The sequence below is a fragment of the Bombyx mandarina genome, chromosome 10 (genome assembly GCF_030267445.1).
Source record: "Bombyx mandarina strain Sakado chromosome 10, ASM3026744v2".
In the NCBI taxonomy this organism is placed as follows: Eukaryota; Metazoa; Arthropoda; class Insecta; order Lepidoptera; family Bombycidae; genus Bombyx; species Bombyx mandarina.
In genome coordinates, this window is record NC_143217.1 from 3850820 (window position 1) to 3873847 (window position 23028).

At 37.3% G+C, this 23028-nt stretch overlaps 2 protein-coding genes across 12 annotated transcripts in view; one reads left to right on the forward strand and one right to left on the reverse strand.

Moving 5' to 3' along the window:
- Positions 1-1517: 1517 nt before the first annotated feature.
- On the forward strand, positions 1518-17048 carry Bre1 (E3 ubiquitin-protein ligase Bre1). Of its 2 annotated transcripts, none has more exons than XM_028182266.2 (17): positions 1518-1724; positions 1898-2056; positions 2395-2581; positions 3178-3363; positions 4085-4305; positions 5180-5434; positions 5995-6168; positions 7405-7662; positions 8253-8345; positions 8749-8870; positions 9814-9967; positions 11706-11861; positions 12223-12414; positions 12780-12972; positions 13466-13560; positions 13924-14055; positions 14479-17048. In XM_028182266.2, the coding sequence occupies exons 2-17, from the start codon at positions 1904-1906 to the stop codon at positions 14629-14631; spliced, it is 2724 nt and encodes a 907-aa protein (XP_028038067.1). In that variant the 5' UTR covers positions 1518-1724; positions 1898-1903; the 3' UTR covers positions 14632-17048. The 2 variants fall into 2 exon arrangements, with proteins under 2 accessions (XP_028038067.1, XP_028038068.1); XM_028182267.2 differs by having other exon boundaries at positions 1529-1724; positions 4088-4305.
- Positions 17049-17745: 697 nt separating this feature from the next.
- Positions 17746-23028, reverse strand: part of corn (microtubule-binding protein cornetto) — a 63342-nt gene continuing 58059 nt past the window's right edge. For 4 of the 10 annotated variants that reach the window (XM_089730220.1, XM_089730221.1, XM_089730222.1 and 1 more), the window contains exons 10-12: positions 22464-22572; positions 21406-21465; positions 17746-20417 (exon numbers count right to left, since the gene is read on the reverse strand). In XM_089730220.1, the coding sequence (XP_089586346.1) occupies positions 20226-20417; positions 21406-21465; positions 22464-22572 (361 nt within the window). In that variant the 3' untranslated portion in view covers positions 17746-20225. Of the gene's footprint in view, positions 20418-21405; positions 21466-21826; positions 21884-22463; positions 22573-23028 lie in introns of all 10 variants that reach the window. The other 6 variants (XM_089730223.1, XM_028182292.2, XM_028182295.2 and 3 more) reach the window with 4 other exon arrangements.

Here is a 23028-nt window from a genome sequence, read left to right on the forward strand (position 1 = left end):
TGGAATACCCAGTGCCTGTTATTGAACATGGTATGAGAAACAGGTACCACAAGGTTCGTCAGGACTGTATTTTGATACACAACTGCATTCGTTTTTACACCTTTCTCACAAAAATCTACCTCTGTTAAGCCCCAATTAGAAGCTCCCAACCATACCATGAGCGAGGATGGAAAATGACCTCGTTCGACACGCGGAATACGGTTGCTCGCTTCTTCACTACTGTGTGCGTACACCTTATCATTTTGTTTGTTGTAGCTTTCTTCTACGGTAAAAAATTTTTCATCCGAAAAAAGAATTTCCCGATATTTTTTTCCCGCGTACTGCTTCAACAAAGCGCGGCATCTCTTCAGTCTCAGGTCCATTAGACGAGCATTCAAACGATGTCCTGTTTTTCTTCGATATGCCCGAAGCCCTAAGTCTTCATTTAACACCCTTTTCTTCGTGGTTCTGCTTAACCCCATCTGAAGGGCCAACAGTTTCTGCTTACGTTTGGGATTTCTTTGAATTCGCGCCTTCACAGCTTTTATCACTGCTGGAGTCCTAACAGACCGAGGGTGACCACTTCTTGACCTGTCATCTACACTAGAGTCTTCATTGTATCGTTTGATGGTACGATAAACGAATCTTTTGGTTATATTCAAATTTTTCAGTATGTTAAAAATTTGAATTGGCGCGTAACCGCAACGATGCAACGCAATAACTGCAACACGGTCTTCTATAAGCGTCCACACCATATTTAAAAATGAGTAAAATTCTAAAAGTATACGTTTTTATTTTCATGAACAATTCGAAATTCGAATTCAATAAACTTTTTTGTGGCCAGCATTCTAAAAGAAAAGTTTACTGTGTGACAATACTTATGACCTGACTAGTTATAATCGTTCCACGCTCAACAAACCTCACTAAAGGTAGGATTTTCTGCTGTATTTTGAATTGTGGAACGCTCGGACATACTATTATCATTTATCATACACCCAGACGCCTAATGCGTAATACTTTTTACAATGATACTACACCCACTGGATCAAACCCCAACCATATCGAAGGGTAGTTAGGTTTATTGACTACAAAACGAATAGGACTGGTTTTATTGGTTTTAAAATGGGGATGCGATTAAATTTTAGGAGGGGGGAGGAAGATCTTTTTAGGAGGAGGGAGGCTTAGTGTATAGTTAATAGACTTATTTAGTATCAATTGAATGTAGTGTCAAAGTGTAATATATTGTATTTAATCTATCCTGAGAGACGGAGCCGGATAGTGGGGAGTAATTTTTTAATTTTGTCGTTTTGATGTTTCTTCTGATTTAAGTGTGTAGTAATGTTGTCTTTGGAACTCTCAATATTTTATTTCAAATTCATTCATTTTTCTTTTCGATTTATATACCTTAGATGCTTTTATAGTTTGGTTCATAAAAGATGGAAACTTAGAACTTAAACGACAAAATGTAAGTTTCAAATTTCGGTAATTTTTGTCTGTTCGTCCGTGGAGATGAAATAAACTTATTCTATGGTCATGTTTGATTGGCAACACTAATTTCTTTCCTTCTCATAGATATTGGGTGCATCTGTAATTTGAAGTTGTTACAGCTTAACATAATAGTTTAGATACACTTGCTTTTAGAGCCATGACAGTATTGAACCAAGTTTTATGTAAAGGATAATAATAAACATGTAAAATCTAAGACCAGAAAAACAATATTCAAAATTGTCATTATTGACAAGCAGGTATTTGTACATCGCGACAAAATGAGATTAACCATTGCAATTACAGAATATGGATGTCAGTTGTAGCTCTTGAATTTAGTAACATTATACAGATCAATACCTTTAAATGTCCGTAATCATACACTTATGAAATCTGGCTGTATTTTTTACGGTTCATTTTCATGTCCTCTTAGGTTAAAATGTCTAAGCGAGGTGCCGATGAAGGTGGCAACGGCAGTAGCCAGCCACCGATCAAGAAGGTTCATTTCGAACCTCATCTTATAGGACCTGTTTCTACCTTGGAAGAAATGGACATTAAAGTTTTACAGTTTCAAAACAAAAAATTAGCTCAGGTATGTTTGAATATAACAAAATGTAAGAGTATCTTTGACTAACTGTACCCTGTTCTACTTTGTGATAATGTTTGGAAAAGTGAAACTACTCTAATTGTAATATTGAATTTATAATTATCATTATTGATTAGACACATCTGATTACATTGTATATGAACATATGATGAAATTCAAGTGAAGTTTTGTTTATCTTTGATTATAGTTTTGTACCTGTTAGTTATGTTTTTTGTTTAACCCTAAAAATATTACAAAGTTGGTTAATTTAGAAACGAAATTGTCATGTATCTTATATTATACCATGGCCATCATTTACTATTGGCAATGTTTTCATTTTGCAGAGAATAGAACAACGACATAGATGTGAAGCAGAGCTCAGGGCTCGAATAGAGCAGCTTGAGAAACGTCAAACACAAGACGATGCTGTCCTCTGTGTAGTTAACCGTTACTGGAATCTCTTGAATGAAGACATCAGAGTTTTACTGCAGCGTTTTGATGCAGAAACCGCTGATGAATCAGAAAACAAAAGTAACTTTATTTTTAACAATTCACTTGTAAACCTTCTTTGTACATCAGGACTTTTTTGTTTCAATATTCAATTTTTTTTTGTTACTAACAATACCATAGATCGATGGTCAGCAACTCGAGACTTGCAAGTCAGAGCTTTTTGTCTCCTTGATGGCTTTTCTGTGTAAATGCTTAGTTTAGGCACAGAATTACTTATTATTTAGCCTTGTAAGGTACTAGTAAATATTTTTGAAACAAGGCTATACAAAGATACATTAAAAACTGAAAAACTGGCTCTTTTCTGGCTTCTTTAAATCTGTTTTTATTGTATTTTCTTTTTGTGTACAATAAGTATAAATAAAAAAAATAAAATAAAAACTGGCTCTGAATAAATTTCAATTATCTGTCATATTTGGCATATTTGGTTGACAAAGTTACTGACCACTGCCATTAATGAAAAAATAATAATAATCAGCTGATGACAGCTGCATCAGTTTTAGCTTTAGCTTTGTTTAGTAATTAAAAAAAAATCAAAATATTGCTTTAAAACAAGTACAAACTTATACATGATTATTATCATATTGGATATTAACTATAAATAATATATTTATTACTAGATGAGAATGAAGCCACAACATCATTTTTAATGCAGCTGTCAACATGGGACAAGGAAGAGTTAGATGCACAATTGGCTAACAGAGTGCAAGTTAGCAAAAGAGCCGTTGCTAAAGTATTACAAGCATTTGATCGCCTACAACAGAGAAATGATAAAATTTGGCGTGCAATCAAGGGTGATGGAGACGGTAATGTATATATCTATATTAATAAGATTATAAAGAAGCAAATTATGTTTGTTTGCTTATGAATATATAATTTCTGGTACTACTGAACCAAATTTGAGTAATAACTTATTGTAATAAGATAGTAATCTTTTACTTTTATAGAAATAACTTTTCTGAATATAGTTGAAATGTGCAACATTGTTGCACCATAGGACACACTAATAACATAACTTCTAGTCTATCCTTTCCACTTGGAATGCATGTATGGTTTGGGTATAAATTTGCAGTAATTTGGTATCAATTTATGTAGACTATTACACTCGACTATCAGGTGATGGGGAAGTAGTTACATTATTTAAGGGGGTCTACGACATACTTGCATCTCTAGGATAGCCAAATTGTGTGTATTTATGAATTCAAAGCAAATCATGTATGGTTAATACAGAATAAATAAGTTTATTATGTCCTTTTCTTAAAAAATGAATAATAATATGTTTAAATCATTAATGGATGGATGTTATTATTACCTATCAATTTTTAAGTTATTTGTGGGATAGTAGTCAATGTACCAATTTAATTGAAATCTTATGCCTCAGGGGTGGGTGGCAGTCCAATTCACGTTGTGCTGTCTAGTGGCTACAGTAATTGCTTAACACCGAGTGGGTTGGAAGCTCAAAGGCCATCTAGAAAAAAACATCAATGCATAATTTAGTAAGATGAAAATAATGGGTCGTCCGCATAGAAGGTGGGGCAGCCCCATCGTTGGATGCGACAGTTCGCGCAGCCAACGAGGAAGTGACGGCCGAAAATCGACGTCTGCAGGGACTTTGCACCGCGCTACACGAGGCGCACCACGCCATGACGTTGCGAGTCGCCGCATTACATGACTCCCTTAACAGCCGGGATACTGAGAATGCTGAGCTCAAAAATCAAATTGATGACTTGCAGTACGAATTGATGAAGGTACACTTTTTTTAGCTGATCACTTTGTACGTATATCTATAAAAACACTAGTAATAATTCAGTGTTTGATTTGTGTAAACAAATCAATTTATGGCTGTTGTGAAGGATCTGTAACACTGATGGTAATCTTAAGTGCCTTACTCACATTTACATATGTAAGGCAAATGTTTTGTGTTATATAAGACTGCTGTATGTTATAGCCACTGACATTTGAGAGGTGTAAAAAATAATTTGACACAACCGTTAAAGAGCACCAGCACTGTGTTTTTGTATTGAAACTGTTGACGAACAGTATATGGTCATTTGGTGCTAAGTTTTTACCAGAGCTTCAGAGCCGAGGCAATTGTATTCTGTATGCGATAATCGTATTGATTTCTGCTAATTAATACAAGCGAACCGTGAGCTTTCTGCTGAATCACATTAGTAAAAAAAAATTGGTTGTCTGTAAAGTCGGTTTACTGACGATAGTTGAACGTGATAACGTTATAAGAAATACTGATGGAATGGTTTCATTTTTCAAAAGAAAATTTTAACTTTATTTGTTTGATAGATATGTTGTATGGACAATTGACACCACATTCACTTTTCACTGAACTTCATACTTGACGAAAACATGTGAATGTATTATTGTATAGCAGCTGTCCACGCGGATGCATTGCTCACTCAAGTAGGAGAGTGACATATTATTATGTCGAACGCTGCCGAACGCGGAGGCCGATTGTGCCTCTTTGTCACTCGTTGCGCGCTCTCGCTTGCACTTCGAGCCTTAAATGGAACGCCTCAATGAGTTATGTTTTTTCGTGCGTGCAGCCGGCTCCATCGAATTATAAGACGTCACGTCAAAAGCTGTAAAACTGCCTCTTAATATCTAAAGGTTCGATCCCGCAACGACAAGCTCGAGAACCACTTGGCCGAGGCGATAGAGAAGCTGAAGAGTTACCACCAGTCGGGCGTGACCACGGCGGCCAGTGCTCCCGCGCACTCGGGCGCCGCCGCCGCCAAGCTTGAAGACGTCGCTGCCGAGCTCGAGGAGCAACGGGAGCTGGCCAACAATCGCCTCGCCGAACTCGACCGACTGCATCGCCAGCATCGGGACACGCTCAAGGAAGTCGAAAAACTTAAGATGGACGTATGTATTTCAAACGGCTACTGTATGGGGATGTAGTATTAGTATCATGTGTACTCAATGTCTTACCTACTTTAAAATTAGGATTCTTACAAGTCGTCGTGGCCTAAAGGATAAGACGTCTGGTGCATTCGTATCGAGCGATGCACCGGTGTTCGAATCCCAGGCGGGTACCAATTTTTCTAATGAAATACGTACTCAACAAATGTTCTCGATTGACTTCCATGGTGAAGGAATAACATCGTGTAATAAAAATCAAACCCGCAAATTTTAACTTGCGTAATTACTGGTGGTAGGACGTCTTGTGAGTCCGCACGGGTAGGTACCACCACCCTGCTTATTTCTGCCGTGAAGTAGTCATCCGTTTCGGTTTGAAGGGTGGGGCAACCGTTGTAACTGTACTGAGACCTTAAAACATATTTCATGATGGGTGGTGTATTTACGTTGTAGATGTCTATGGGCTCCAATAACCACTTAATACTAGGTGATTTGTGAGTTCGTCCACCCATCTAAGCATTAAAAAAATTGTATAAATTTGAATTCTGTGAATAATATCATTCTAGATTCGACAACTGCCTGAGTCAGTTATAGTAGAGACCACAGAGTACAAATGCCTGCAGAGTCAGTTCTCGGTCCTTTACAATGAGTCTATGCAGATGAAGACAGCTTTGGATGAAACACGACTCCAGTTGCAGAACGCTAAGAACTTGCACATGCGACAGATTGAAATGATGGAGGTTTGTAGCTTTCAATATGTTCTCTTGAATTGCTTTATCATTGTTCATGATAAGGTAATAGTATGTCTATTATTATTTTTGATTAGTTTACTACAATTTTTATGGTTTGAATGCTAAATGGTGTGGATTGCAAATGATTATTTCAATCTTCCATCTATATGTGCTGGTGTTTCCCAACGTGAGGCCCAGGCCCCAAAAAGAGGAAATTTAATAACTAAAGGGGCAATCGGACTAAATTAAAAATTAAATTAAAATCAATAAATTAAATATAGGAATTAAAATTAAATATAGAAAATCTGTATTAAAATTATTTTCAATTTGAATTTCAGTTTTTTACTATATGTTTTGAAATATTACTTACTGTGTTTTGATACCAATTTCATAGTGATTTCTTCGTAAAACTTATCATTTATGTTTCTTAAGTGAACAAATCAAGTTTTTAATGTTAAAAATTATGTATATAGGGAGCATAAAAATTTTAGAAATGTTACAGTGGGGCATGGCACAAAAAAGGCTAGGAAACACTAATATGTGCCATATTACTTAAATGTTATTAGTACTTTAAATATGTAATTGTGAAGTAGAAGATTGGTATAATGAAATGGCGAATAAATTAAAATAATAAGAATACAGCACACACTTCACTTATTAAGATATTATAATAAATATAATGTGAAGATATTGTATACAACCTGTATTGTATTTAGGTTTTTTATATTGTTTAGAGCTCTCAGCCTACATATCTAATGTTAAGGTGTTATCGGAAACCATAGACATCAACAACTCAAATCCCACCACTCACCTCGAGACATGAGCTGTAAGGTCTCAGTTTTAACAGTACAATGGCTGTCCCACCCTTCAACCCAAAATGCATTACTGCTTCACCGCAGAAAATAGGAGGGGTGGTGGTACCTACCTGTGCGGACTCATAAGATGTCGTACCACCACCAAAGTGATGACAATAGCAATTTTTACTGGTGGTAGGACCTCTTGTGAGTCTGCGCGGGTGGGTACCACCACCCTGCCTATTTCTGCCGTGAAGCAGTAATGCGTTTCGGTTTGAAGGGTGGATCAGCCGTTGTAAATATACTGAGATCTTAGGACTTATATCTCAAGGTGGGTGGCGCGTCTACGTTGTAGATGTCTATGGGCTCCAGTAACCACTTAACACCAGGTGGGCTGTGAGCTCGTCCACCCATCTAAGCAATAAAAAAAAAACCCAACTCTATGTTTTAGAGTGAAGAATTATCGCGTCAAAAAGCGCTCCGAGCAGAAATGATTCAGTTGGAGGATGTATTGGGGCAGTTGCGAAAAGAATATGAGATGCTGCGCATAGAATTCGAGCAGAACTTAGCCGCCAACGAACAAACGGGACCCATCAACAGGGAGATGCGACATCTCATTACTTCCCTGCAGAATCACAACCAACAACTGAAAGGCGAGGTACATCGTTACAAGAGGAAATATAAGGACACCAGCCAAGAACTAAATAAGGTGATCAAATTAAGGATTTTCATCATAAATATCTTGTAATATAAATAAACTTTTCAATTAGTGCCTCTGACTACGGAGGGTCGCCGGTTCGATACCAATATCGCAGCGGTCGGGGAACCGGGGTAAATTACCCCAAATGGGGTAAAATGAAATTTTGAGGGGTAAAAATGAAACTTTTGTGAGTAAAAAGTATATATTGAAGTGAAACTTTTTTAGAATCGTTGTGATTTCAAACTCGATGAAACGAAATGAAATGAAACGAAAAAATAAATTGTTTTTTTTTAATTATCATGGGGGCTATAAATATGAAAGATTCTAAAAAGAAGCGATTTCGTTTTTTTTTTTTTGGCCCTGGCCATGGGATAATGTCAACTTACACAAAAATATTTTGGGGTAATAATTAAAAAAGTTCCCTGACCGCTGTAATATCGAGTTAACATTCGCGAGACGAACATGTTTATTTGCTCTTTGTCTGGGTGCTTAATGTCTATTTATGTTTATATCTAAATGTCCATGAACTATGTTAGCTGTTCACCATCAGGTAGATTTTTGATATCGTCTGATGTAATATGCTCCACCTAATGTTCCAGGCTCGCAAAGAGGTGGAGGAGGCGAACACTCGCGGCGGAGAGCGCGGCGACGAGAAACCCCTCACTGTCAAGAAGGAAGAACCTGACCCCGAGGTAACTCTGCTCTAGTGCTGGACGACAGCGCGGTCATAGGAGCCTGTCAAATCATATCAAATCAAATCAAAAAAAAATTATTCAACATAAATGAAAGTACATACTTGTTGAACGTCAAAAAGAACGACTGCCAATTCACAAAAACTAGCCTCCGTCCTGAGAAGAACTGGCAAGAAACTCAGCGGGCATGTCTTTTTTTTTTGAAATATTAGATAATTTTTTTTAAATGTACTGTTACACGTCACAGCTTGACTCAACAGTTTTTAAAATTCTCATACAACGTCATTGGGTGTACGCCGTTTGGGACAAAAAGGCGCTGAGCTAGTTATGGTTGTCGCAGCTAGCAACGATGGCTTGTCGCTCAATTCCTTCGTCGATTAATTGTTGTGTGACGTCAATGCAGGGCGATGACGTCACTTGCGGCAACAGCGCGGGCGAGACGAAGTTGCCTCTCTCCAAAGATCACGGCCGCGCCAAGATGCAGGAGCAGGAACAGATAATCAAGGATCTCAAACAACAATTGAAGTAAGTGGGCGGTAGCCACTAGGGAGTGAGCAATTATTATGAATTTAATGTAAGCTTACAGAGTTTCAATTTCAGTTTTGCGTATGTATTAGTAAAATTTATTACTTTATAAAAATTTTATGTCAACATTTCCATAGGTTTTTTAAATGTTTTTGTGTTATTTATCACAACACCGCTCGCTCATAGCTCCTCGTCTGTCGTTGTCGTATGCGATACATACGGTTTTCGTGTTTTCATAGTTAGATAAAATTGTGCTCGATCCACAGAAATTAAAAGCACCTAGTACAAATGTCTTTATCGGATAAATCTGCCTTCACCAGACGTGTGTACCAGGCTGTTATCAGTGCTTTATTAGTTTGTCGTCAAACCCAGCTTTGTTTGTCTGCAGGCAGCTTGAATCGAATTAATGTTTTATAAATGAAGGCACGAGTGGATGAAGGGGATATGTTACAATTTGTTAATTTTGAGAAAACGGACAACAAACTGTTACTTGTACTGTTTCTTCGTGCATAACTTTTTACTGGTGGTAGGACCTCTTGAGAGTCCGCGCGGGTAGGTACCACCGCCCTGCCTATTTCTGCCGTGGAGCAGTAATGCGTTTCGGTTTGAAGGGTGGGGCAGCTGTTGTAACTACACTGAGATCTTAAAACTTATATCTCAAGGTGAGTGGCGCATTTACGTTGTAGATGTCTATGGGCTCCAGTATCCACTTAACGCCAGGTGGGCTGTCGGGCTGTGGGTCGTCCACCCATATAAGCAATAAAAAAAAAACTTTATCACAGTTGCACAGTGCAATTTCTAAAAATAGCCTTTAAACCTGGAGTTTTAAAGTCTAAATTTAAAGTTAATTAAAATTTAAAGTTTAAAGTAAAAATTGTACTTAACCCTTCATCCACTCATGTCTTCAATTATTCTTTTTTTAAACTGCATACCACATTTACAGAAAAGCAGTGAACGAGCAGAAAGAATTGAAGTTACTGTTGGACATGTACAAAGGAGTCAGCAAGGAGCAGCGGGACAAGGTGCAACTGATGGCGGCCGAGCGGAAGGCTCGACAGGAACTCGAGGATCACCGGCAAAAAGCCAAGATGGCACAGGTCTGTTTCAAATGGTCATTGATATTTCTATCATATCACCTTTAAAGTCGTCGTGGCCTAAAGGATAAGACGTCCGGTGCATTCGTATCTAGCGATGCACCGGTGTTCGAATCCCGAAGGCGGGTACCGATTTTTCTAATGAAATACGTACCGGTAAAATGGGGCGATTAGGGACAAATTCCAACTTTATGACCAATTTTAAGGTAGTTGTTGATGTATATAATGCTATATCAGGATCAAAATGATTGAGTCTTGGGGGCATCTTTGTTGTCCAATTTAAAACTATGCAACTAGCATTCCAGTTTAAGCAAAAAAAGCAAAAATAGGTGTAATCCCTATTTACCCGGAAATTGCGGTTAATTGGGACGAAATGAGAAATTTGCTAGGGTGGGCACTACTTGGTTTTAATTAATTTATTTATTTAGTTGCACCAACAAAGTGATCATCAATAAAAAACATTGAAAAACTGACACTGAACAAATATTAAATATTTTATTATGTATTACTTAGACATTAATCCACCTTGAGATTTCATTGTTCTTATTACATGTCTGTGCAAAATTGACTTACTTATATTAAATTGCTTAGCTATTTCAACTAAAGACTTATTCAGACTTAGATAATATCTCTTATAAGGCTTTGCACTTTTTGATACGTACACGCGAGGCATATCTAAAAATAGAAAACAATACGTATCGGATAATATAAATATTTAATAAACAATAAAATAACACATTGATAGTTTTGAATAAAAGTTCTAGACAAAAACATCATGAATAAACCAGATTTTTACCAACAAATTTAAAAAATATTGTTATAACTACATAGACAACCCTAGAAACCTGTACCTATTTATACTTAGGCCGTTTCCATTTCACGTATTCTTATCCCAATTGACCCCTTTTTCGTTGTTATTTGTACCTAAGACGTCCCCAATATCCCCAAAAACAACAGATTTTTACATGTATTTTTATTTGATCAAATACATTAAAACCAATAACAACTGAGACTTACCTTTAATATACATGATGGTTCAAACACTAAATAACGTTTATAAATCACAGTCGTCTTCTATTATTATCAAATAAATAAAAGAGAGCAAAGTTTCTAGCACTGAAATAATTACCACCACAGAAAGTTAATTTGAAACGCGATTTTTTATAAGTTAGCAGCTATTATCATATGCATATTCAGAGTTGTTTTGTAAACTTTCAACAATCTACTATTAAACTACAAAAAATGGAAGATTTTGCAACGAATTTTTAACTAATATTGGGTGTCGAAAGATTTTCCCGGTTTTTTCCCGATTCGCCTCTCAATCCCTAATCGCCCCATTTTACGGTACTTAACAAATGTTCACGATCGGCTTCCACGGTGAAGGAATAACATCGAGTAATAAAAATCAAACCTGCAAAATTATAATTTGTGTAATTACTGGTGTTAGGACCTCTTGTGAGTCCGCGCGGGTAGGTACCACCACCCCTGCCTATTTTTGCCGTGAAGCAGTAATGTGTTTTGGCTTGAAAGGCGGGGCAGCCGTTGTAACTATACTGAAACCTTAGAAACTTAAATCTTAAGGTGGGTGGCGAATTTGCGTTGTAAATGTACTCCAGTAACTACTTAACACCAGGTGGGCTGTGAACTCGTCCACCTATCTAAGCAATAAAAAAAATTATATCAAGCTCTTCAAAATTACACAAAAACGGCCAAATTGATATGACAATGTGTGTTTGTGTAGGAGAGTAAACGAGAGCGTCGCATGGCGGACGAGGATGCGCTGCGTAAGATCAAGCAGCTCGAGGAGCAGAAGTACGAACTGCAGAAGCAGTTGTCCTGTGCGCGGCCCAACGCTGACGCCCTGCATGGCTTCTCCAGGCCCTTCGCTGGATCACCCGTCAGTATAACATATTCTTCTTTATATCAACGCCAATGACGCTACAACCCAAATGCAGCCGCTAGCTTCAAGACTCGAAGCTATTCCATTAGAATAGTATCTGTCGCGCCCATCCAGCATGGGTGCAGAGTTGCTTCAAGGGAGTAATGATCATGTAGCGACTCTGTCCATAGGTTACATTTGTGCACATTGATTCGTCAATAGTCTTTGTTTGCTCGCTTTCTTTCAATTGTGAGTTCTAGGTCAACACTTGTCTCAAGAACACTTACCTTCCAACACGTATGCTGGGTCGTTCTTAGTAACAGTTCAATACTAAAATAATGTGAGAGTGAATAGTGAACTTGTGATATACTTTTTAAAGGAAGAAGAAGCGTTGCTGAACGAAATGGAAGTGACGGGTCAAGCCTTTGAAGACATGCAGGAACAGAACTCGCGCCTCATCCAGCAGCTGCGGGAGAAGGACGACGCGAATTTCAAGCTCATGTCGGAGAGGATAAAGGCGAATTCATTACATAAATTGCTGAGGGAAGAGAAACAACTACTACAAGAACAGGTACGTGGTTTATTCTAAACTGACAATTTCAGCCTTATGTCAATTTTATGTAATATTCTGACGAATATTCTTACTGTTACAATCTTAGTTTCACAATCAACTTTTTAGTACTGGCATCGATTTGTTATGTTAATTGGAACTATAGAAATACATTTCAATTGATTTTACAAATAAAACAAAGTTTGCACGGGGCTCGTACATACCTGATCTACTCATTGTGATCTCAACTGTTGGCTACTCATCCAAGGTCTCGTAGTTATTAGCAATTTAAATCTGACGATATTATGTCACGAGTTCGATCGACTAACAACGCGACGCTTGTTAGTTTCTAAATAATTCGGACATTTTGTTCTTCTACATTATAGGTCATAACTCGCGACCAGCAGATAGAGTCCATGGGCGCGGTGGCGCGGCGGCTCGAGGAAAAGGAGCGGCTGCTGCAGGCCACGCTCTCCGCCGTCGAGAAGGAACTGTTGCTCCGGCAGCAAGCCATGGAGATGCACAAGCGGAAGGCCATCGAGTCTGCGCAGTCTGCGGCCGACCTCAAACTACATCTCGGTACGCTGCGCCTCAAATTTACATTTGCCATTTTTTATTTATTTAAATTCAAATAAAAAACTCATTTTTGACGTGGCCCATATTATTGTAGTGTGTATCACGATCTGAGTGTCGAATATATAAGAATTTTGCTCTCACAAGTTTTTGTCACAAAGTGGCACAGGACGACGTTAACTCAAACAACTCCACATTAACTCAAAGGTTTATTTCACTCTTTGGCATTCAATACAATATATCTTCATCGTTTTAATCTTAAAACTAGTTGCAAAGAAAATCAGAGTGAACACTGTTATAGTGTATTTACTAAGCAGGAACGTTCCACTGGCAAACAATTGTACTTTATTGAAAATCGTAGCGACAGCTTAGCTGCGTCAGTAGCAGTGACGGCTTGGATACTAGTTTAAAAATTTATAATTAAATGTTAATTAAATTTGTCTATGATCGTTTTTTTTTTAATTTTCGTCTAATATGTGTAATCTGTAACCGTGAACAGAGAAGTACCACGCTCAAATGAAGGAGGCGCAGCAGGTCGTGGCCGAAAAGACGAGCGCTCTTGAAGCCGAAGCGTACAAGACCAAAAGACTACACGTATGTAACATTGTAATCCTACATTACATCAGTTAACCTGGTCTCATCCCGCACCAATCTAGTGAGAAATTATTAATATAGTTCCTTCGGATTTAAATGCGCAATAACGGTGACTAGTTCATTGTTTAGTATTGGTGGCAGTGCACGAGTGACCGATGATGAAGCTATGTCCCTAGATGAGGCTCCTCGTATTGTTTAGTAATCTGCTGATGTCTCATTAAATTCCCATCATTTTCCTCAGATATTATTTTATTTCATGTCATCTTTGTGATTGATTCCTCATTCATTTCACTTTATTTCATACATAATATATATTTTTTACTTTATAAACATTTGATCATATTAATATTTCGTTTTGTGAAGGAGGAACTTGCAATATTACGGCGAAAAGCGGAGAGGATGAAGAAAATGGAACAAGCCGGCAGCAGCATGGACGAGGTCTTACTCGAGGAGATCCGCGAGTACAAGGAGACGCTCACCTGCCCCTCCTGCAAGGTAACACTCGCCACCCGCCGCGCGCTAACGCTCTGCCATTACTATTACGTCATTATTACTGAAGGAAAGACCTTATTGTATTTGCCCCACTAATCGTTTTCATATTAATGTTATGATTTAAATTATTGCACGGTCCTTTTAAAGATATCTTTGATACATTGTTTATCTAATAATTATAACAAAAAAAAATTTTTTGTTGTTTTTAAATTGGATTATATTATTTATTTTCATTTACTTTTCTAACATTATGGGGTTATCCGGGTTCGCGGATGTCGTCACCCAATTATACTCGTAGATACGACACCAGCCTATTGCTTTGTAATATCGGGGATTAGTTCCAACGAAGTCTCATAACTGCGGCCGAGCGAGGCAACGCATCGCGTATGTCGGCCGCGAGTCTAACGTCACCGCTTCCTGTGTCAGGTGAAACGCAAAGACGCGGTGCTAACGAAGTGTTTCCACGTGTTCTGCTGGGACTGCCTCCGCACTCGCTACGAGACCCGCCAGCGCAAGTGCCCCAAGTGCAACGCGGCCTTCGGAGCCAACGACTACCATCGCCTCTACCTCTCCACCTAGACGGTACGCACCACACTGTTGCGTCTACTTGTACGCGGTCCCGTCTGGACACGTGTCCTCCCCGCGGGCTCGACCAGCCGGAGGGCCTCAGCCGGCTTGGACTGCCGGAGGAAGACTGCGAGACCAGTTGAAGCGACGAAGACTATTCGTTAAATCACACCAGAAACTTGATTAAAACCGTTCAATTTGTTAATTATTAAATAGTAAAAAATTTAACAACTTTCTGAAAAGTTAAGGGCGATTTACATCGCACCAGTGATTGGCGATAGTCGATAGTGAACAATTTCACTGGATCCTTGTGTACACGTGTCACATGAGTAAGAATTTCATTTTGAAATTAATGTAATAGCATAATATAAATAATAATAAAAGATCAGTGTCGCGATGCCACAAACAGTTAAAAAGGTGTATTATGCGACGCGCAATGGACAGCGTCCGTCGGAGCCTTCGCAATGCTGTCCTCTGTCACTGGATCGATGTAAATTTGCATTACGGACTGATGCGCTAACAGCCGCGACACGAGTGTACAGAGACTGGCTTATTGTTAGTGTTTAATACATAGTTTATTTGTGTAAATATGACTCCAATATCTTGACAGGATAAAAATCGATTCAGTACTTACTTATCTTTAATTGTATAATTTATTTGTAAAAGCTTCGTTTTCTGTACTTTTAAGCGTGTTTGTTGAGTAAAGATCGAGCGCGTGTGGTCGACGACCCGTTTGTCTATGTAGCAACTTTCAACTCAAACTGTACTAGAAGATCGATAACTGTTAACAGCTGTCGCGACACTTAATTTCTGAGAGTTTAATGTTGATTAATCGTTCGACATCAGTACGTTTAGTGTGAGTTTTTTAACGTTCTCGATAGCGTAAAAGTTAGCTCAAATTTGTTTGCAGTTGGAACAGCGCCCCTAGCGGCAAACGCAGGCAAACGTTCCGACTGCATACAAATTTGAGTTCACTTTTACGCTATCGAGAACGTTAAATAACTCGCACTAAGCACACTGATATTCCATTAGTTCTATTGTCCGTGATAATTGTAATTATTCAGTAAGGTAGGTCGTCGGCTTTTTTGTGTGAATGTTGAATGAGACAGCCACGCCGGCCGCGGCGGCGGCTTCGTCCCCGGGCGCGCGCAGTGTACATATTGGTTTAACTTCGATCTCGCACCATTCACCTCATTTATGTGATCCCATTTTCTGACGAATCGTATCGTTTAAAACGAGATTTTAAATATGCCCGTTTGATTCAATAAAATAGTAAATCGAACACCTGTCATATTGTTGTTCTCGTATGTACACGAAAGTGGAGTTGTTTAAAGTTTTGGTATTTTAAAACATTTCCATCACGTCTTAGCTGTTGACGGGTATGCTTCAAAGTCGATTGTATTGATTAATATAATCAGACTTGCATGATTTAATCCGAAATCATTAATGTTAATGAATAGTTAAAATATCTTTGGATAAAAATACACTGATTCGAAAAAGTTATGAGTTTACACGAACGATGACGTATTTTCATATCTTGTCATAGAAAAACAATGTTGTAATGTAGCAGTCGATATTGTCCTTACCGTGATAGTTAAGTAACTCTTTGACTGACATTATTTATATATTTAGGTTTTATTTCTCACCGGCCTTGCATTTTTAGCAAAAGATCTAGGAGATCAACATTAAATTGGCAATGTAAGAAGTATCTAATTATGAAATGTCTAATACTGCAGGTGAATGATTATGAAGTGTTTTTTTTTTCTTCTAAATAGTTTATTATTTAGAATACAAGAAATAGAGAACTTATTTTATTCACTCGTTATAAAATATGTATCATAAATCATAATACACATTTGTTTCATAGTCAGCCTGGAAGTAAAATTATTTAAGATAATGTGCTGTAAAAATCAAGGGAACAATTTATTTGACAGTATTTAGTTTATTATTTATAAACGAGATTGTTTCTACTCGTGTACTTGTTAAGTTTAAGTCGATAACAACAACTGTGAGCGCACGCGAGCGTGTCTCCTCTACAGCTGTAATAATTATTTTTAAGTAGGTAAATTTTTTGTAACGACATGCTTTTTATATTATGTATTATTGTTTTAAATCTTACTTCGAAAAGGAATAGTTTATGTGTATCTTGTAAAGGATAGTTCTAGAATATAGTTAATGAGACTTGAATTTTCTATAATACGTCAAAGTGCATTAAAAAACGTTTTTTTTCTTTCCAAAAATTACTTTTCGAGAAAATAAAATAATTGAAAGCAATAACCACGTAAATTTTGATTTTTTCGCTGATCCATACGTTTGATCTAACTTAAATTTGTCATTAGGCTTTTCTTGAAGTTGTAAATTGTGAAACAAAGTTGGAACTTAAATTGTAAATGTGTTGAATTATGTGAATTAAACGTCTCAAATATAAATTACTCGTTTTTGTGTTTTCCTTAATATTTGGAGACTAAAATGCATCAATATTTACGGCATTAATGTGTACAAAACAAAATGGTCCAGTCTCCTGGCCTGGCTGAGCCTTCCGGCCTCCCAGCCACCTTAGTGCAACTCTGGGCCATCAGCAATCCCTTCAAGCTTTTTTTTGCTTAGATAGGTGGACGAGCTCACAGCCCTCCTGGTGTTAAATGGTTACTGGGGCCCATAGACATCTACAACGTAAATACGCCACTCATCTTAAGATATGATTTAAGGTCTCAGTATAGTTACAACGGCTGCCCCACCCTTCAAATCGAAACGCATTACTGCTTCACGGCAGAAATAGGCAGGGCGGTGGTACTTACCAGTGCGGACTCACAAGAGGTCCTACCACCAGTAATTACGCAAATTATAATTTTGCGGGTTTGATTTGTATTACACGATGGTATTATGTTATATTCCTTCGCCGTGGAAGTCAATCGTGAACATTTGCCAAGTACGTATTTCATTAGAAAAATTGGTACCTGCCTGCGGCACTTGAACTCCGTTGCATCGCTATATACGAATGCACCGGACGTCTTAGCCTTTAGGCCACGATGACTTCAAACAGCTTCTAGTCGAACTTCGGCCATAAGTAGCTAAAGCAAACTGGTTTTATTAATAATAAAGGTTGAATAGTGAATAACAACTGTCACGATTCTCATTATATGTATTTACATACTACTTTTTACATCTTAGTAGTTAAGCATGTGCGAGTCGCATATACTCAAGCTTGCCAAATCAATGGTTTATGTACTTATTTAATTTTAAATAAATTGCTGACGATACAAATGACATCGGAAAAAATTTGTACTACACAGAAACCAATTATTATAATAATTTAACTAATTTTTTCCTAATTTCTCACAAAACCTTATCGACAAATACAGCATCAGTCTCATGTTAATTTTAATTCGTATTACGTTAAACACAACATAAATACGTAAAATGGCAAATAACTTTTGTTCTGTGTCTAATCGAAAACGATAAAAACAAAATGTGAACATTGATGTCCTCAATAAAGTGCTAAATATCAAATTTTAATTTGACTAGATTAAATAAAAAAAAGTGAAATGCACAACACAACTCTACAAGCCATCCTGACCCGAGGTCACTAAACACAATTGTGTAAGTGCTGTCACAATTGACCTGGATCCTTACTGTATCTACGTATACAAGATCTCACGTTTCAATCTCCCTCGGCTTGCACCAAATATAGATATGTAATGAAAACATAATTCTTATGTGATTTTTTTCTTCGAGCGAATGTGCAGCGGCCTTTACAAAATTCATTGTTTATTATTATTTCTATACATTACGTCTTGTCTAAACAAATAAAAAGAGAGAATAAAAACAAAAGGAATTTACTATCAAGTTTTCGTTAATAAAATCTTATAATCTTAAACTAAATAAGTAGGAAACATAGATCACACAAAAAGTACAAGGATTAAACAATTAAGTAGATGGGATCGAATTTAAGCATTACAGCTGTTAAATACACGTGTAACAATTTTTTTGCGGTAACTAAATAGTTTTGTTCTTGCTTTATGTAAACTTTGAATAAATACCTTCTATTTAAAATAATTCTTATCGATAAACACAAATGAAATGTCATATTCTTATTTACATATACTATAATGCTTTGATTTCTGATTAAATATTCTTATAAAAATTATCTTACAGCATTTAGGAGACCGATCTGGCACAAATGCTATATACAGTAGAATTCATATACAACGACTTCGCTTATAACGACTAACCGCTTTTAACGACGATCATGATTACTCAAGATAGGTTTCATAATTAGGTACTGAGAAAATATAACCGTTTAGTGCGACTCCGTTTTAAGCGACCAACTGCTTATAGCGACCCTTAATTATGAATATTATGATGCTACGACCGGTTAAAACGACGAACAATGTACACCGATCAGAAGTCGGTGAATCAAATGCAACCCTCGCAAAGGATTTTGGCGTATCTCATTCTACAATATCAACAATAAAGATAAGATCGAGCCGCTGTTTAATGCCAATGTTTAAAAAGACAAACGTGTAAGGACTTCTACTCATGAGTCGGTGGATAAGGCATTGTTACAATACAGAATACCCGTGAATGTACCTCTGCTACAAGAGAAAGCAATTTTTCCCTATACAGTTAGACATGCAAATTTTTACATGCTCCATGAGTTGGATAAACATATGTACTTAAGAAATAGTTCTGCCGTTTTGTACGTCATCCGGTTAGTACGACATAGTTTCGCCGGTCCCTTGAAGGTCGTTATATCCGGATTCTACTGTATATATATTTATACTATATATGGTTTTTTTAATAGGCATCATGATTTTCTTACGAGTAATATTGTAAATATGTTCGTTCTCGAAAGCTGAACTTGCATGTTACTACGTCTTTGTTTTTCTACGTGTCATGGAGTAAGCAGGACGGACGTGAATAACGAAACGGCACGAAATGTTATGAAGCTCACGATATTATATCTATAGTCTATTCATTAAATATTACATTACACTATTTCTATTTCTGCGCTAAAAATACGATTACGGCGCAGATCAGACATTACTCTAATAATTTATTTAATATAATTTTAGGAATCATGACGCATAAGACGTTTATTGACTTTTTTTCAGCCATCGGAATTTTCATCTCGCTGCATTTCACGAGTATCACCCCCTGTTCTCGGCCGGCGAGACCGTAATCGACATTTAGCATATTTATAATTGAATATGCAATTTCGAAATGGGTACATCTCTGAAAATGTAAAATTTTCAGGAAATGAAAAAAAACTGATTATTTTCTAAAGCAGTGTAAAATTTAAAATATTAACTTTTGAGATATATTTTAGTGTTAATTAGCAATTGAAAATTACTGGAATTATTATAAAATGGGTGTAGATCAAAACTACATGTATATGAAAAAGCCTATTTGACAAAATATGCGACATGTGCCCTTTTCGAAATTGCATTTTCAATTAATTAATAATTAAAGTATTGCCAATTAAAATTCGAAATTCCATTGAGGAACTAACGCTTTTATCCAGTTAGGATTTTTGTTTTTGTTGAAAAGAATTTCATTTAGTATCGTTATCGCTTTGGCATTGGAACTGGTGTATAGAGAGTCCGCTAGAGGGCGGAGGGCGCGGCCAGGGCGGCGGCGAGGCGCTGCAGTCGCGCGGACAGCGGCGCGAGGCGGGCGCAGCGCGAGGCGCGCAGGGCGGCCGCGGCGCCGCACAGCGCGCCCGCACACTCCGCCCGCGAGACGTCGCCGCACGACCACGCCTCCTGGAGCGACGAACAATATGAGTGGTCAAGTATCTGAAGGTATGTAAATACTATTTTTCATTTTTTTTATTGCCTAGATGGGTGTACGAACTCACAGCCCACTTGGTGTTAAGTGGTTACTGAAGCCCATAGATATTTACAACGTAAATGCACCACCCACCTTGAGATATAAGTTCTAAGATCTCAGTATAGTTATATAAAGCGTAAAGTATAAAGCGCCCTGTTAACGATCAAATTTGTTTGTCAAACTTTACGTTTTCATCAGACAATAGCTTAAACGATCAAACGAAAGATCAAACAAGTTTGTTAAACTGTCCGTAAAATCAATTTCTCTTGGCCGTAACGAGACGTCGTGTCGAGCAACAACTGAGAGTTTGTTTGACCAACACCCCCATATTCATGTTCAAACTTGTTTGTCAAGCACGCTGTCAATCAAGATTTCCATCAAACACGTAAGACTGTTTGACAAACGCGTCAAACAAAGCTGCATGCAGTGGGAATTGATTAGTACATTTACTTTTTAATCTTTAGACTTATGGTAGTTGTAGCAACAACCACTAAAATTCTTGTGAAAATAACATCGTGATTAATTTTAAAATGATGGTATTATTCATATTTTAATGACAGACTATAGAAAGAGTGGATAGTGGGAAGGGCTCGTCACGTCATGAACCGTCATGTGAATTCTTTACAAACTATGGAGGATAGAAGTAAGGAGCACCATCCCAGTGTACTAAAAATTGATCGTTGAAAGAGCGGCAAATAAGGTGGCGCCACAGTAGCAAGTGGAAGGAAACAGCGCCAAAAACTACCACACTTCACCTTAATTCAGTACACTTCCCTCTGTTTAAAACTGCTCTATTCATATCATTTCTACTTTCTACACTAGCGCTATTTCGATGAGTTTGCAACAATAACTTGCTCTTTACAGGTATACACTTTTTCAACTTGAGCCCCGCCCCCATACAAGATGGTGCTCCTTACCTCTATCCTCCATATTACAAACATAGTTTCAACTAACCTCTTCGATTAGATCTAAATCGTCCTCTTCATCGTGATGTGCCAGTTGATTTTTGAGCGTCTGTTGAACATTCACCATTATTTTAATTATAAAAACATTTTAAATAGATGAAAATTTGTTACAATTTTACAAAACATAAACGTAGAAGTTCAACTGCGGTGTATATAATATTGAGGCGTATTTGTACTTTGAAAATAAAAGAATATAATATACAGGTACAGGATTTACATGTGTATTTACATGTTGTGCTGAAGCAACACTTCCCAAGCGAACTATGATTATGTCCTCTCCTTTTTGAGGCAATAATTTCGTTATTTCTCTCATTTTTTTTCCAAAAACAGTAGTATCGTGTGAATAGGGAGAGAACATTTGTGTGTGCATACAAAGCTGTATATATGATACGAACGCTATCGATATTAACCTTGGCGTTTTATTCTTGACTCGAGATCGCCAAGCAGGCCCTGAATGGTGTAAATACCTGTTTCATATTAAACGAGTTAAACCGAACTAACTAAATTATAAATAAATAAATACTAAGTAAGAAAAATAAAATACCAAAACTACAAAACGTATAGGTAAATAAACAACAGGATATCCGGGTATCAAAAATGTGGCGGTATAAAAAAATAATTTTCGGCTAATCGATTTTAATATCGATAGTAATAGATAAGTTGTGATAAAATGCTACTTTAAACAAACAAAAAAAAACAAATACCAACAACTAATTAGTAAGTACATTGACAAATTCAATTCGTAACTTTTCAAGATTTTTTTAGTATAAATGAGGAATAAGCTCACAATTCTAGTGACGAACACATGAGACATGAGCTAGTCTCGCTTAGGATTACTTCGCGACAGAAATAGACAAGACGGATCCATCACACGGCCCCTCAATATAACTCAACATATTGAGTTATTATAGATAGGAAAACGAAGTTTGGGTTGTAATTCTATAGACGGATGATGAGCGAGTGCTGGTACACATTTGGGGTCACATATGCGGTCCGTATTGGAATGATTATTATCTGTGTTGTAACTGAATGGAACCCAAGACTGACCTCGACCGACTGTCGGTACTGCTCCATCATATTCTTACTTGCGTCGAGTTCAGCCAGCTTCTTCACTACCACGTCCGCCACGTTTTTTTCTGTTACGTCTATTTTTTCTCTGAAAGCAAAAAGTACTAAACTTAAAAAATCGATTATAAAAAACGCGTGGGTGAGTGAGTGCACTGTGCGTGTGTATGTGTCTGATCTGATTGTAGATGTGTACAAACTTTAACTGAATTCTATTGTAAGGCAGTAGCCTTTTTGGCGGGAACGCGAGGAGTGAAGTTGTGTGATTTGTTTTATTTTGTCTATTTAGTGTTTCTTCAGGTTTAAATGTGTAATAGCAGTGGTTTATTAACTGTTTAGTATCTGTGAAGGTGCACAAATGTGGGCACAAAGCCGCTGAACGTAACTTCTGGGAATTTTCCAAAAAGTCCACTGACAAATCTTAGTAAATGACCACCATTTTACTGAGATTATATTACATATCATCACATCATTTTATTTCATTTCACTTGGTATTATCATTTTTCATAAAAATAAGAATATTAGTTAAAATAAGACTTGACCTAAA